The sequence below is a fragment of the Salvelinus sp. IW2-2015 genome, unplaced genomic scaffold (assembly GCF_002910315.2).
Source record: "Salvelinus sp. IW2-2015 unplaced genomic scaffold, ASM291031v2 Un_scaffold2547, whole genome shotgun sequence".
NCBI lineage: Eukaryota > Metazoa > Chordata > Actinopteri > Salmoniformes > Salmonidae > Salvelinus > Salvelinus sp. IW2-2015.
Window position 1 is genome coordinate 3,635 of NW_019943860.1, and position 16,035 is coordinate 19,669.

General features: G+C 43.4%; 1 protein-coding gene across 3 annotated transcripts in view; it reads right to left on the minus strand.

Moving 5' to 3' along the window:
* Window positions 1-3,251: 3,251 nt before the first annotated feature.
* LOC112074240 (transferrin receptor protein 1) overlaps window positions 3,252-16,035 on the minus strand; it is a 23,656-nt gene continuing 10,872 nt past the window's right edge. For all 3 annotated transcript variants that reach the window (XM_070440446.1, XM_024141441.2, XM_024141442.2), the window contains exons 3-18: window positions 15,424-15,652; window positions 15,029-15,206; window positions 9,027-9,164; window positions 8,834-8,921; window positions 8,488-8,613; window positions 8,275-8,370; window positions 8,000-8,139; window positions 7,748-7,917; window positions 7,379-7,498; window positions 5,845-5,930; window positions 5,596-5,659; window positions 5,378-5,525; window positions 4,713-4,803; window positions 4,282-4,509; window positions 4,056-4,205; window positions 3,252-3,891 (exon numbers count right to left, since the gene is read on the minus strand). In XM_070440446.1, coding sequence (XP_070296547.1) covers window positions 3,679-3,891; window positions 4,056-4,205; window positions 4,282-4,509; window positions 4,713-4,803; window positions 5,378-5,525; window positions 5,596-5,659; window positions 5,845-5,930; window positions 7,379-7,498; window positions 7,748-7,917; window positions 8,000-8,139; window positions 8,275-8,370; window positions 8,488-8,613; window positions 8,834-8,921; window positions 9,027-9,164; window positions 15,029-15,206; window positions 15,424-15,652 — 2,265 coding nt within the window. In that variant the 3' untranslated portion in view covers window positions 3,252-3,678. The remainder of the gene's footprint in view (window positions 3,892-4,055; window positions 4,206-4,281; window positions 4,510-4,712; window positions 4,804-5,377; window positions 5,526-5,595; window positions 5,660-5,844; window positions 5,931-7,378; window positions 7,499-7,747; window positions 7,918-7,999; window positions 8,140-8,274; window positions 8,371-8,487; window positions 8,614-8,833; window positions 8,922-9,026; window positions 9,165-15,028; window positions 15,207-15,423; window positions 15,653-16,035) is intronic.

Consider the following 16,035-nt stretch of genomic DNA (forward strand, 5'->3'; position numbering starts at 1 on the left):
GTTAAAGCAGTGGTAAATCTCAGTTCCTCTCTGTCACTCTGCGTGCAAGGGTCTGCCAGTGTTGATCTCCCCTCAACCTCCACGACCTTCTGCCAAACCAATACACACCACACACACACACACAACACACACACACAACACAACACACACACACACACACACACACACACACACACACACCACACACACACACACACACACACACACACACACACACACACACACACACACACACCAGGAGACATCTGACACCACTCTCTCCTGTCTCTATCAGCTGAGCTAAGCTGTCTATAAACTGTCCCTTTCTCTATCCATCTGTGCTGACTCACCACTACACACAGCACAGGACACTTCCACACCTCTCTATCCTGTTCTCCCTGTGACTCTCAACATCCTCTGTCTACTGTTGAATAATACAACATCCTCTGAGAGAGAAGAGAGAGCTAGAAACAGTGCTTTCTGTGTGTCTCTGTTTTATTGAGGGCACTCTGGGTCTGCATATGGAAATGTAAATATAGCCTGTATTACCCCTGATTCAGCCTCTCTCTCTGCATTATAAAACAGCACTGCAGTGCAGACTACTGTTGCTATAGGGAGAAAACACTACACAGCGAGCCTACGCTYACCCTCCTCCCTTTCTCTCCTAGTAAACAGTAGCTCTTGTTGAGCTAGCCTAAATAAGCYAAAAGATATGCGCATTGAATCAGTTGTTTAAACTAATCTACTGAAATGMTAAATAGGACATGTCGCATCACTGATCCATACACTGACTAGCCTATTAACGGTAACCTCATCAGAGACAGAGACCCAAATCAAGATAACAGTATAGTTCATGCAGATGCTCATCGAGAGATGCAGAAAGAGAGAGATGGGGAGAGAAAGACAGACTCTCTATTTTCTCCACCTCGCCAAAACTCGCCTTAATCAATTGTTGTTTTCAGAAACCTTCATTTTCTCTTGGTAAAATAAGCAGTCGGTTGTTTTCTGTCTGTTCCCTGTCCTCTCCTGTAATTCCTGGTCGCGTGTTGCAGGGATTACTGGCGTGGCGTCACCGCGTCTTGCGCACATAGAGATACGGTACGTTCCAGGCCGCCAACATTGCATTGAAACATTGCATGATCTATTGGGTAAGGATAGGCTATCGGTGATTTTTGGTAGTTAGCGTCCAACGACGATTTGGTATTTGGTATTTGATTAGGATCCCCATTAGCTGTTGCAAAAGCAGCAGCTCCTCTTCCTGGGGTCCACACAGAACATGAAACATAATACAGAATGACATCATACAGGACATCATTAGACAAGAACAGCTCAAGGACAAAACTACATACATTTTTAAAAAGGCACACGTAGCCTACATATCATTGCATACACACAAACTATCTAGGTCAAATAGGGGAGAGGCATTGTGCCGCGAGGTGTTGCTTTATCTGTTTTTTGAAACCAGGTTTGCTGTGTATTTGAGCAATATGAGATGGAAGGAAGTTCCATGCAATAAGCGCTCTATAATACTGTACGTTTTTTCTTGAATTAGTTCTGGATTTGGGGACTATGAAAAGACCCCTGGTGGCATGTCTGGTGGGGTAAGTGTGTGTGTCAGAGCTGTGTGTAAGTTGACTATGCAAACAATTTGGGATTTTCAACACATTGTTTCTTATAAAAGAAGAAGTGATGCAGTCAGTCTCTCTTCAACTCTTAGCCAAGAGAGACTGGCATGCATAGTATTTATATTAGCCCATCAATGAACAATAACCACACACACACACAGTCCAGTGCGTTAAGCCAAAGGGTTTATTGAAGCACAGCAGAYAAACAGAACTCATCATCAACGGTACAGAAACGGCTAAACACCCATACATGGTCCTCTACAGCATGGTAACACACCAAGTGAGTGGTAGAAAAGTCAGGTGAACATGTATGAGTTCAGACTAGCACTGACAAGTCTYTAACAGAAATATTTTGAACAGTTCCACTAGTTAGCTGATTGACGGAGTGTAATCAATAATCAAAAGAGAACAATCACTATTTAGCGGACGGCTACAACAGGAGTTTCAGTGTCTGATAATATATGCATGGGAAAATACTTAGGGAGATAATCCTATTGACCTGAATGGGAACATTTGTTGTAGGGATTGCATTTGTATGGGAAAACACAGTAACATGCCATAGGACGTATCCATTACAACTAATTCAGAAAGGAACAATAGAAGAGTAGTAGGTCACACACACACACACAGATATACCAATCCAACACTAGCAGAGAAAAATAACTCTTGAGAAACACTGTTCCTGATAAATGACTTCACCCTTCAGTGAAATATGAGTCACTGCCCCCGATACACACAGATATAAAACTCTGGGAAACACTGTTCCCGATTAATGACTTCACCCTTTTAGTGAAATATGAGTCACTGCCCCCGATTACCACACAAACACACACACCGGTAGGCAAAAACTACCACCAACACTTATCATTACGGAAGACACTGCTCCCGATAATGGTTCTAATCAGAAATACAAAACTGCTCCAAAATAACACTGGTTAACAGAAATAACTCTTTCGCTGCCTGAATAATATTAGTTTTATAAGTTCAGCTCAGAGTGGTGAGATTTAGCATGTTTTTTTTTGTTGAGCCCATGCTGCATCAGAAATTACACCATATTACCTATATAGTTAACTTCTTCTGACCAGAGCCATTTAAGACTATATATAAAATAGTTTGTAATTACAGACGTGAGCCAAGTAGCTACCTCCCCGGCATGTCTAAAACATCCTAAGAATTTGTAAATTCACCATGGACTCCGAATTMAAGTGCATGCATTTCATCAAATCAAAATGTGACGAAGTCATGACATCCGTCGTGATACCCAGTTGCTGGGGTTTCTGTTTCCATAGTAATGTGTGGGAGCAGTAGGTGATGTATTTCTGTTAACAGAGTCATGTATACAGCGGAAGTCTGACCATCTGTAGCTGGACAGTTTTTKATCCGGGTCAAAACGATTGTGTCGGTTTCAATTCTCTTCCCCCATTAGATTCTGCAAGGCAAACTGAACGGCAATATTTAAACCAAATGTCATGGGACCTTGGACGGTCACACTGTCTGTATACTTGACTCTGTTGCTTCAGCAGATGCTGCCGTAGTAAGAGACAGTATAACTGCCATAAGTATGGAAGACATTGCTCCCGATAACTTTATAAATTGAACTGATAACTTTATCAAAAACCAAATGAAAAAACACATAGCCGTCAAGTCTGGAAGGCACAGCTCTCGATAACTTTTTTTATCAAAAACAAAATGAATGACATTTAAACATTTATAGTGAGCACTGGCACTGAAAAATATATAAACTCTTAACCTAAACTAACAACATGAAACTGCCATAWGTCTGAAGGCACTGCTTCCAAAAAAGTTATAAAAATAAACAAACTTTATCATCATTAAAACTGAGAACATTTATAGTGGAKTGATAGATATATAAAGTATAAATAGGCTCCTCTGTGTCGAGGGGTTAGAGGTCGATCAATCTCAACATTCTTCAGGAAGTCCAGTAACAAACTAGAAGGAATGACAGTACTTCCTGGRCTCTTATTACATCATCACCACCGACCAATCCATCTTCATCTCATCCTGGATTTTACAGTGAACGAGGACGGACGGACGGACGGACGCACGCACACTGTTAGATCTGGTTGTCGCTGTCCCAGATGTCTCCAGAGAAAGCGTTGGCACAGCCCTGTAGCGTCCAGGTGGCCAGGGCCAGCTGGGTCCGCAGCACCTCTCTGTCCTCACCCTCCAACAGGGCTGCCAGGGTGTGGGAACCACGGCCAAACAGCAGGTGGCGGAACGGAACCTCTTTGGGGGAGACATATGGAGAAAGGAGGTTATGTTCCACCTAGGGGGAGAGAGAGGAGAATCCAAATGTTAGTTTATGAAACAAGACAGACCCACTACTGATTGACTTGTGTTCACTATAAAACTGGAGCCTTATGGCATTGATCAGTTAGATTACAAGGGTGTGTGTGTGTGTGTGTGTGTGTGTGTGTGTGCGCGTCTCACTCTCATGATGCGGTCGTTGATGTTGTGGCAGGCCAGTGTGTCAGTGAGGTCGGTGTTGAGTAGGTCAGTGTTAAGGTCAGTAGCAGCTCTACTGTAGGATCCTAAGGCCATGATGAGCCAACGGGCTGACAGACTATCGGCAGAACCATCCTGTAACAACACAATAACATTATAACTATACCTAACAACAACAACAAACAAAAACAATCATGTCATATAAACAAACCCGGGTGACTTGTTTGAGGCGCTGGTTGATCTTGACCACAGATTGGCTGAGAACCGTCCTGTAGCGTTGCACATCTAGACGCAGCACGTGGTCGTGGACCAATCGTAACGCCAGCTGACCTGCGACCAATCCCGCCCCAGTGGCTAGGGAACTAAGACGATGGGCGGTGGCGTAACCAAGGTGATCCTTGTTGTCAAGAGAGGTGCCGTAGTACGGGTAGGCCTCAGACTGCAACACGCACACACACGCACACACACACGGGAGACAAAGACAGACAATTCTATTAGAGACAGTTATCGAAATCAAACTATCTGTAAACAAAACATAGAAACCTGACAGAGTGTGTGTGTGTTAGTGTTTGTTAAAGTGTGTGTGTGTGTGTTAGTGTTTGTTAAAGTGTGTGTGTGTGTGTTAAAGTGTGTGTGTCTCACCCCCTGAGAGACGAAGCGGAAGGAGAGAGAGGGGATTCCAGAGAAGGCCAAGAAGGGATATGCAGAGTCTTCCATCTTCATGGGCTCAAAACTAACACACACACACACACACACCCCTTTATGCCTACTGTACACACATATCTTTGGAGTGATCTATCATTGAAACTGGAAACACTTATCTCCCTCACTAGCTTTAAGCACCAGCTGTCAGAGCAGCTCACAGATTACTGCACCTAGCCCATCTATAATTTAGCCCAAACAACTACCTCTCCCCCTACTGTATTTATTTATTTTGCTCCTTTGCACCCCATTATTTCTCTTTACTTTGCACATTCTTCCACTGCAAATCTACCATTCCAGTGTTTTACTTGGTATATTGTATTTACTTCGCCACCATGACCTTTTTATTTTGTTGCCTTTTACCTCCCTTATGTCACCTCATTTGCTCACATAGTATATAGACTTATTTTCTACTGTATTATTGACTGTATGTTTGTTTTACTCCATGTGTAACTCTGTGTTGTTGTATGTGTCGAACTGCTTTGCTTTATCTTGGCCAGGTCACAATTGTAAATGAGAACTTGTTCTCAACTTGCCTACCTGGTTAAATAAAGGTGAAAAAAAATGTAAAAAGAAAATTGGAGTGATATGTGAGGTGTACTCACACTGCCTTCTCAAAGTTGACTCCAGACACCTTATCATACAGAGACTTCCCAGACTCTCCAAAACCAATGGGATTCTTCACCTCCTTCATGGTGCTTTCCAGAAGGCTGTAGAGCAGGGGACTGGCAGACGCTTTGAATTCACCATGGCCTGAAGATCACACACTATTAGATTAGAAGGATACTTTGAATGAAGTATTTTTGTGGTTGTGTGTACTCACCAGTGACCACTCCATCCAGACTGATGTAGGTGAAAACTCTTCTGTCCAGAGAGGAGAAGAAACCCTGGAGAGGAACACACACGACATTACATACCCTGCTAGTTTAGAGGTTGGTCCAATCAGCGCCTTCCAGAAACATGTCATTATTGCCAAATACCATTAGCTAGAACACTGCCATATCCTGAATACTTTCCACCCATAGTGTGTGTGTGTGTGTTGAACTGTAAGGGGTGTGTGTGTGTAGTTCACCTCCAGCCACTCTGTAGATCCAACACTGCCATATTCTCCTGCACTCCAACTGGCAAACACCAGACTCCTCCTGGGACGGAAACCATCTACACACACACAGATGTCAGAATGTGTGTGTTGTGTGTGTGTTAATGCATTGATATGTGTGTGTGTGTTAATTCATTGATGTGTGTGTGTGTGGACTGCAGTTGATGTGTGTGTGTATGTGTGTGTGGTGTGTGTGTGAATGCATTGATGTGTGTGTGTGTGTGTATATGCATTGATGTGTGTGTGTATTGATCTGTGTGTGTTTTGCATTGATGTGTGTGTGTGTGGTGTGTGTGTGTGTGTGTGTGTTCTGTGTGTGTGTGGTGTGTGAATGCATTGATGTGTGTGTGTGTATATGCATTGATGTGTGTGTGTGTGTGTATTGATGTGTGTGTGTGTGGTGTGTGTGTGTTTATGTGTGTGTGTGTGTGTTTATGCATTGATGTGTGTGTGTGTGTTTATGCATTAATGTTGTGTGTGTGTTGTTAATGTATTGATGTGTGTGTGTTTGTTAATGTATTGATGTGTGTGTGTTTGTTAATGTATTGATGTGTGTGTGTGTGTGTTAATGTATTGATGTGTGTGTGTGTGTGTGTGTGTGTGTGTGTGTGTGGGTGTGTGTGTTGTGTGTGTGTTGTTGTGTGTGTGTGTGTGTTAAAGTATTGATGTGTGTGTGTGTTAATGTATTGATGTGTGTGTGTGTGTTAATGTATTGATGTGTGTGTGTGTGTTAATGTATTGATGTGTGTGTGTGTGTTAATGTATATGTGGGTGTGTGTGTTGTGTTGTTAATGTATTGATGTGTGTGTGTATGTTAATGTATTGTGTGTGTGTGTATGTTAATGTATTGATGTGTGTGTGTGTGTGTGTGTTAATGTATTGATGTGTGTGTCAATGTATTGATGTGTGTGTGTGTGTTAATGTATTGATGTGTGTGTGTGTGTGTTAATGTATTGATTGTGTGTGTGTGTGTTAATGTATTGATGTGTGTGTGTGTGTTAATGTATTGATGTGTGTGTGTGGTGTTAATGTATTGATGTGTGTGTTAATGTATTGATGTGTGTGTGTGTTAAATGTATTGATGGTGTGTTGTTAATGTTATTGATGTGTGTGTGTGTGTTAATGTATTGATGTGTGTGTGTGTGTGTTAATGTATTGATGTGTGTGTGTGTTAAATTATGTGTGTGTTAATGTATTGATGTGTGTGTGTGTTAATGTATTGATGTGTGTGTGTGTGTTAATGTATTGATGTGTGTGTGTGGTGTTAATGTATTGATGTGTGTGTGTTAATGTATTGATGTGTGTGTGTGGTGTTAATGTATTGATGTGTGTGTTGTGTGTGTGGTGTGTGTGTAATGTTATTGATGTGGTGTGATGTGTGTTAATGTATTGATGTTGTGTGTGTGTGTTAATGTATTGATGTGTGTGTGTGTGTTATGTATTGATGTGTGTGTGTGTGTGTGTTAATGTGTGTGTGTGTGTTGATGTGTGTGTGTGTTGATGTTACCTGTGTGCACCATCTCAGACACAGCTCTAGCCAGCTCCAGTAGCAGTGTGGTCCCGACAGTGGCTTTAGCATAGCCTGGACCCCACGCATCCCTCTGAGCCCCCAGTACCACGTACTGATCTACACACACACACACACACACACACACACACACACACACACACACACACACACAGTAAAATTAACACAAAACCCACTCACAAACACTGTGCATAGAGATTAAACATTGATTAAACAAAGATATTGTTTTGGAGTGTTCTGTGTGGCTTGGTTGGACAGAGTTTGGTGTTAGCAACGCCAGTGTTCTAGGCTTGATTCCTGCTGGAGTCACATACACTACAATGGATGCACTCACAGACAGACACATACCTGGCTCAGTGAAGCCCTTGATGACTCCAAAGACGTTGTGGATTTCTGTGTCCTGCAGCACGTTGTTCACCTCCACAGTAACATCTTCACTACTAGCCCCTCCTAGGGTGTACTTCACATTGTCCAGTGAGCCTTTAAAACTGAGAGGGGACTCAAGCCCACCTATACGCCTGGGGATAGATCGACAGTTAGGTGTGTGTGTGTGTGTGTGTGTGTAGGTGTGTGTGTGTGTGTGTGTGTGTGTGGTCTTACGATAGTATCTTGGCAGCACTAACAGCTGTAATGCTTTGGGCCAGTACAGTAGGCAGACCAGAGGACTGGGTGCGAGGGAACTTGGTGTGGTTGAAGGAGGGGAAGCCTGGCGTGAAGGGGTCCCCTGAACCTAGATGGACCTACAGGAGAACATCACAGAACATTCAGAGAACGCCAGACAGAACGTGAACATAGAACGTTAAATGGTTGCACTTGAAGAAGCATCTCTGAATCAGGCTCGGTAAGATTGACCTTGTAGTGGTGTGAGTACTCACATGTCCGTACAGTTCAGTAGTTGGTTGGAACTTGTAGTCTTTAGGGTCGAGGTAAATCAACACAGCAGATACTCCCAATGCTGCTACATTAGCCACCTGAAACACAGACACGCACAAGTACACTGATAAACAACCTTCTTACACACACACACACACACACACACACACACACACATACACACACACACACACACACACACACACACACCTTACCTGCTGTGCCAGGCTGATCTGTCCTGTAGCTCTCAGTAGAATCACAGTGCCATTCAGCTCAACCTTCAGAGTCTGTAGCAGCTTCAAGTCCTCTTGACTCCCATAGTTACCATACACCGCCTTGCCCTGCAGACACACAAAACAGATCCCCCTTGTGAGATTCAGGCAACAACTGTGATTGCAAACATCCAATGTGGCAGAAAATATGTTACAAACATGCCACTTTCCAAGCATTTAACCTTAACAGATTATTTTGGCTCAGATTTCACACTATGTAATATTGGCCCAAAATATCAAAAGAGATGATCAGTCAATATAATTCAATGTGGACATCTGATTGGCTGACCTGAGCTTTTCCTGTGGCACTATAGGCCAGATAGCCCTTAGGCTGGCCCACCGCCTCTTGGCCAATCAGAACACGGTTTGGCTTCTGACTGTGGGTAAGGGGATTGGGGAGGAGAATGTTACAAGCAAAGTGGAATTATGAGACAGAGGGTGTGTGTGTGTGTGTACAAGACAGTGTGTGTGTGTGTGTGTACCTGTTGGCTGTCTGTAGTTGGACATAGTGTACGTCAGTCCAGGGCTCCATCTCCAGACTCTTAAAGCTGTCAAACACATGATATTCCAGAATGCCGTCTGCACGGCTCCCTGCCGCGTGATCTGGCTGTTCAACATCACTGCAGAGAGAGAGGGTGGACAGTTTAGTTCATTAGTATTTTCAGGTAGTGTGTGGCGGTCATGAAATTTTGTCAGCCTGTAATTGTCATGCAAATGACTGTTGGTCTCATGGTAATTGACCGCTAATTAACATCAATGTTTTTTGCATCACCGGGCTTCCCTGCATACAAGCCGCTGATGCGCGCCTTTGGAACATCTACATTTAAAAAAAAGTTAAATCCATTTAATAATATAGACCCCTTTCTGTTAGAAAACATTGCCGCAATGCGCACAAGTTGGTGGCAGATGGGAGTTCTTAATAGTTCCTATTTATTTGCTTATGACTGTATTTCACACTACTTTTGGATTATAATTGGATGTTAAAGCTTGCATGAATGTCCTGCTTATTATAATGTGTGTCATCATCGCAAATCAACGTAATTATAGTTAAAAAACACATAGGCTGTAACAAAAGCTAGCCAATGTCAATGAGCGTTAGCATTCTAGCTAATAAATGCTGCATCCAAAGTAGTTATTTTGCAAAGATCACAACCAAATATCTTAGCAAAAGTTCAAGCAAAAATCAAAACATCGTATTAAGCGCATTAGAACCCCAAAAAGTTATTTTGTTTAGAAGTAATAAAAACGTAAATTTAGGCTATGTTGAATGGATGGCGATGGCTTCCTTACTGTAGCAAAAAGTCACAGGCATTTGTGTATGATGTCAGTATGTCGTGTACTGAAAAGGGGCCTATAGCCTACACCATCACTAGGCGATATGGCCCAAATATCATATCACAGTATTTTTCAGTTTTTTTACGGTTTGACGGTAATTTATGTTTTTAAATAATAAAAGTTCAAAATTTGCTTTATAGTGAGTAGTGTGTCACGCTAGGGTGGCAACATACATTCTAAGTGATTTCAATGGGTCTGTCTCCATTCTGATTGGTTTATACTGTTCAATTCAACTTCAACCAGCATTTCCTGCACTCATTTGAGGTACTGCCAAACATTTTTTATCGAGGCCTTTTTTTAACCAAATGTTGCAATTGCGATTTGACTTGCAAATTACCTCAAAACACTTGGGTGAACTGTTGGAATCATGAAAATGTTATGATTATTCTAATTCTATAGTTAAAATATAATAGTGGGAATTTTGAATACAGTGTTGTTTGACATGACAACAAATGAAAATGCCAGGGAGGAGTTATTGTGACAGGGGAAGAAACAAAGTGTTGATCAGTGTTTCCTAAGGGAACCTATAATCTTTGGCTACATTATATGTTTTCTCTTAGCTACTTTATGTAGCTAACATATTCATGCTTTGACCATTCCTCTTTGATTTAGAAGATACTGTTACACAAACAAAATGCTGATTTAGACCTACACCATTACTGGTATCAGGTTGTATAGCTAGCAAAATTTTTCTCTGACTATACATTTACTAGCAAGCTAGCCAGCTAACTAACGTTAGCATTAGCGGCTAACGCGATTTAGCCACAACTTGCAAAGAAAATAAACTGTTTGCAGATAGTGAGGGCGGTATACCGCGGTATACAGGGGGCGGTATACACTCTGTAGTGCCTTGCGGTCGGAGGCTGAGCAATTGCCATATCAGACAGTGATGCAACCAGTCAGGATGCTCTCGATGTTGCAGCTGTAGAACCTTTTGAGGATCTCAGGACCCATGCCAGATCTTTTTAGTTTCCTGAGGGGGAATAGGTTTTGTCGTGCCCTCTTCACGACTGTCTTGGTGTGTTTAGACCATCGCGTTAGCATTAGCGGCTAACGCGATTTAGCCACAACTTGCAAAGAAAATAAACTGTTTGCAGATGTAAGAAACACAAACTAATAGTGTATTTATAGAACCCTTGTGAATTTATATTAAAAAGAAGCAAAGTGGGAACAGTATAGTTGTCATCAACATTGCTGCATTGACCATGCAGACTGAACGCAAGTGTCTTGTGGTCGAGCAACAACAAATGCGCTCCTTGAGTGGCAGGGAGCGGGACTGGGTCTGTGTGGAAAGCCGCAGAGAGACAGCGGAAAGAGAGGACTCAAGTAGCGGAGTAAACTATAAAAATGGATGTTACACGCGGCGTATCACATTTAACAAATTAAACATTCACATACCGTTATAGAAGGTAAAAAAAAAAAAAGAAATGGTCTGTGCATCAATACCGGTATATAGTAAAACACGGTATACCGCCCAGCCCTAACCATCAAAACAAATCCATTAGTTATTTAGTGGTGATAGGCATGTAAACCTGGGAATGGCTTAGAAATCAAAACACAAGATGCAACTCTATATTAATGATTTGGAAAAGTCGCAAAAAAGGCATGAGCTCTGATCCTTCCCACAGAGAGCGAGAGAGAAGTGCATTGCTGCTCTGCTTGTGTGGCAAGTAAGTTAGACGATATGTATTCAATGGAAGATGGAATAAAAATGACAGAATTAAAAGTGAAATGAGAAAGAAAGGCTACAACGACCAAAAGCCAGCAGCAGGTAGGCTGCTATTTACGCTAGAATCTGAATGGAGTTATGTGTAGGCTAACTGTAGGCTGGTGAGAAGAGCAGTAACATTATGGCTAGCCTCAATTAGCTATCTTCTCTCGGATTGATGCAGTCAAGACAGGTAACGTAAACTCACGTAAACTCGTACATCGCCTTGGTCCGTACAATTGCCCTTATTTTAGCGCCCCAAAAACGTAATACTTCCAGATCAACTGTAATGTCAATACCATTGTAAAGCACAATTTCTCCCCTTTCCAACAAAATCAATTACATGACCTAAACACTGCCCGTTTCTGCAATAATTCAAGCAGGCAATGAGCCCCGTCGGGTCTTTTTTTAAATGGCGGGTGGGGAAGCGAAACTAATGTGTGATAGTGAGAAAGACAGATGTCGTGTGGGAAAATAGCTTTTTTCACTCAATCTGTCCAACTTATCACCTTATCGCCTCTAAAATGTAAATAAAACACTATAAAGAGTTTATATAATGTGTCATTACATACCTATTTGAAGGTTTGTGTCGAATTTGAATTGGGTTTTTAGGGCGGTGCTAAAGTGATCTTAGAAGTAAACAGCGGCTTTGAGAATGATGATCACATGCAATGATGACGAAAAAAATTACTAGGTATCCCCCCTTACCCCCGTCACTGTCCATTTCTTGTTTTTAAACGATGAGAGAAGTGCTACACCTGGTGGAGAGAGATTGTAAGACAGAAATAGTTGCTTTATGCGTGCTGTACGTTACGACATGACACATCAAGATGTAACGGAGGGTCAGTTTTTTCAACTTTTCTCCAATACTATAGAYCCATTACCATGTCGATCAACGCTTGAATAGAAACCTAGTTCACACCCCCGATTTTGAAGTCAACACAGTCGCTACAGTCCCATTTGTTTTCTTTGTAGCCCCGTTTGAATGTCGCGGTTACGCACATTTGTACGGAATGGGGTGAGTTTACGTTACTATGTAATCGGATGGGATGATATATAACTAGCAAGAAGTTAGTCTAGCGTGAGGTAACAGTGGTTACGGTCTCTCCCTCCAAACACACGGCCTCCGCTCCCTAATAGCCTACAGCAGCTCGCGCTCTCTCCCTTTCGGTAATGGCTCCGGTTGAATAAAGTAGCAAAACAATTGGCTTCCTGCTGCTTCCCTCACTTGGATAGGACCGGTTGTCCTTTCGGGACGGGTTTTAAAAATGTATTTATGCATATTGGGTCCGGTGTTGCCTGTGTCCATTTCGGAACGGGGGCTCTAACTCCCATCACCATTTGTCTTCATCACTCAGACTATTCGAGTGTTTTGAGAGTGATTAGAGGGACAATAGAACGCTGAGTATCAAGCCATTAGCAAGGGCCTTTAGAAAGTTTGACAGGCTACCCATCAAATCAAAGTTTATTTGTCACGTGCGCCGAATACAACAGGTGTAGGTGTACAACATTTGATTACCTGTTCAGGAGTCTTATGGCTTGGGGGTAAAAACTGTTGAGAAGCCTTTTTGTCCTAGACTTGGCACTCCGGTACCGCTTGCCATGCGGTAGTAGAGAGAACAGTCTATGACTGAGCTGGCTGGGATCTTTGACAATTTTTAGGGCTTTACTCTGACACCGCCTGGTTTAGAGGTCCTGGATGGCAGGCAGCTTAGCCCCAGTGATGTACTGGGCCGTACGCGCTACCCTCTGTAGTGCCTTGCGGTCGGAGGCCGAGCAATTGCCGTATCAGGCAGTGATGCAACCAGTCAGGATGCTCTCGATGGCAGCTGATAGAAACCTTTTGAGGATTCAGGACCACCATTGCCGATCTCTTTTTAACGTTCCTGAGGGAACAGCTGCTTGTCGTGCCTCTACCTATCACGACTTCTGTGTGTTAGAACATTCTAGTTTAGTTGGTATTGTGGACACCAAGGAACATTGAAGCTGCTCAACCTGCTCTCTACAGCCCTGATCGATGAGAATTGGGCGTTACTCGCCCTCCTTTTCTGTAGTCCACAATCAGTCTCCTTAATCTGGTTACGTTGAGGATAGTTGTTATTCTGGCACACCAACCCGGCCAGTCTACTGATTCCTCTCCTTAGTGTCTTGTGTTGTCTACCGACTGACACTGTTTAGTGTCTCTTCAAAACTTAATATGTTTGGAGTCGTGCCTGGCCATCAGTCCTGGGTGAAACAGGATACGAGAGGGGGCTGGACACACACCCCTGGGGGGCTCCAGTGTTGAGATTAGCGTGAGCTATCCTACTCTCACCTCCTGGGGCGCCGTCAGGAAGTCAGGAACAGTTGCAGAGGGAGTGTTTAAGTCCCAGATCCTTAGCGTAGTGTATGAGCTACTTAGAGTACTACGGTTCGTTGACACGCATGAGCTGAGTCATGAATACATTCTCACATAGGTTTCTTTTGTCCCAGGTTGGGAAAGGGGCAGTGCCTGGAGCTGCAATAGAATTTGCATCATCTGGTAGATCTGTATGGGCGGTATGCAAATGAATGGGTCTAGGGTTTCCTGGAGATAATGTATTGATGTGAGCCATGACCAGCCTATTCAAAGCACTTCATGGCTACGGACGTGAGTGCTACGGGTCTGTAGTCATTTAGGCAGGTTGCCTTTGTGATCTTGGCCACAGGGACTATGGTGCTGCTTGAAACATGTTTTATTACAGACTCAATCAGGGACATGTTGAAAATGTCAGTGAAGACACCTGCCAGTTGGTCAGCACACGCCCGGAGCACACGTACCTGGTAATCTATCTGGCCTTGTGAATGTTTACCTGTTTTAAGGGCTTACTCACATCGGCTACGGACAGCGTGATCACACCGTCATCCAGAACAGCTGGTTTTCTCACTCATGGTTCAGTGTTGCCTGGCTTGATGCAAGCATAGAAGGCATTTAGCTCGTCTGGTAGGCTCGTGTCAATGGGCAGCTTGCGGCTGTGTTTCCCTTTGTAGTCTGTAATAGTTTGCAAGCCCTGCCACATAAGACAAGCGTCGYAGCTGGTGTAGTATGATTKAATCTTAGCCCTGTATTGACGCTTTGCCTGTTTGATGGTACGTCGCAGAGTATAGCAGGATTTCTTGTAAGCTTCCYGGTTAGAGTCCCGCACCTTGAAAGCGGCAGCTCTGCCCTTTAACTCAGTGCGYATGTTGCCTGTAATCCATGGCTTCTGGTTGGGGTATGRACATACAGTCACTGTGGGGACGACGTCCTCGATGCACTTATTGATGAAGCCAGTGACTGCGGCATTCATTTGGGAGTTTTGGATAGGATTACCGTGACAAACGGTCACAGTGAATTTGAATGCGGTCATGACTGGTGAATGCCGATGTGGCCGTAATATGGTCAACAACCCTGTGTGTGTGTGTGTGTGTGTGTGTTTGTACCTCAGTCTGCTGTTGAAGGCGTCAGGAGTCAGTCTTTGTGCCAGCAAGCTGGTGATGTCATTCCAGGATAGAGAGGATTCTACTATAGCCTCCTCAGCTACGCCCACTTCCTGCTCAGAATCACAAGTGATTGGCTCCTTGCGGGGAGAGTGGTGGCTCACATAGCCAATCAGATAACCTAAAACAGAGGAAGTGAAGAGAGAGTAAGACAAGAGAGAGTGGATGAATTTGTTTTGCATTGCCCGGTGCCCCAGGTGGCTGGAGATTTCACTTTAGGACCAATGGAAGGGTCTAAAATGTGTAAAATGCACCAGGCGATGCAAGACGAACTTGCCCAGGGAGAGAGGGTGAGTGTGACAAAGAAATTAAAAAAGAGCATGAGGAAGAGTATGTACCGATGATGAAGATGAAGAGGGTTCCAAGAGCCAGATAACACACTTTGCGGTAGTTTTGCTGTGGGCGGGGCCTGTATGAGGGCGAGCCTCCTGGTTGGCCCACCTGCTCAGAGGGGGCGTGGTCATCTACAACATCATCAGACAGTCTCACCTCCACGTGGCTCCCTTCGTCTTCGTCTCCCTCTCCGTCCGACTGCAGAGTGAAGTGGCTGTACTGCTCACTGTTAAACTACACACACACACACACACACACACACACACACACACACACACACTGAACAAAAATATAAACGCAACTTGTAACAATTTCATAAGGAAATCAGTCAATTGAAATGAATTCATTAGGCCCTAATCTATGTATTTCACATGACTGGGAATACCGATATGCATCTGTTGGTAACAGATACCTTAAAAAAAAGATAGGGGCGTGGATCAGAAAACCAGTCAGTATCTGGTGTGACCACCATTTGCTTCATGCAGCACGACATCTCCTTCACATAGAGTTGATCAGGCTTCTAGTTTTTCCTGTTCTCTGCTTCCAATGACTGGAACGAATTGCAAAAATCACTGAAGGCTAAAACTCTTTAAACGTCTTGTGGTAGGTCGACCTAT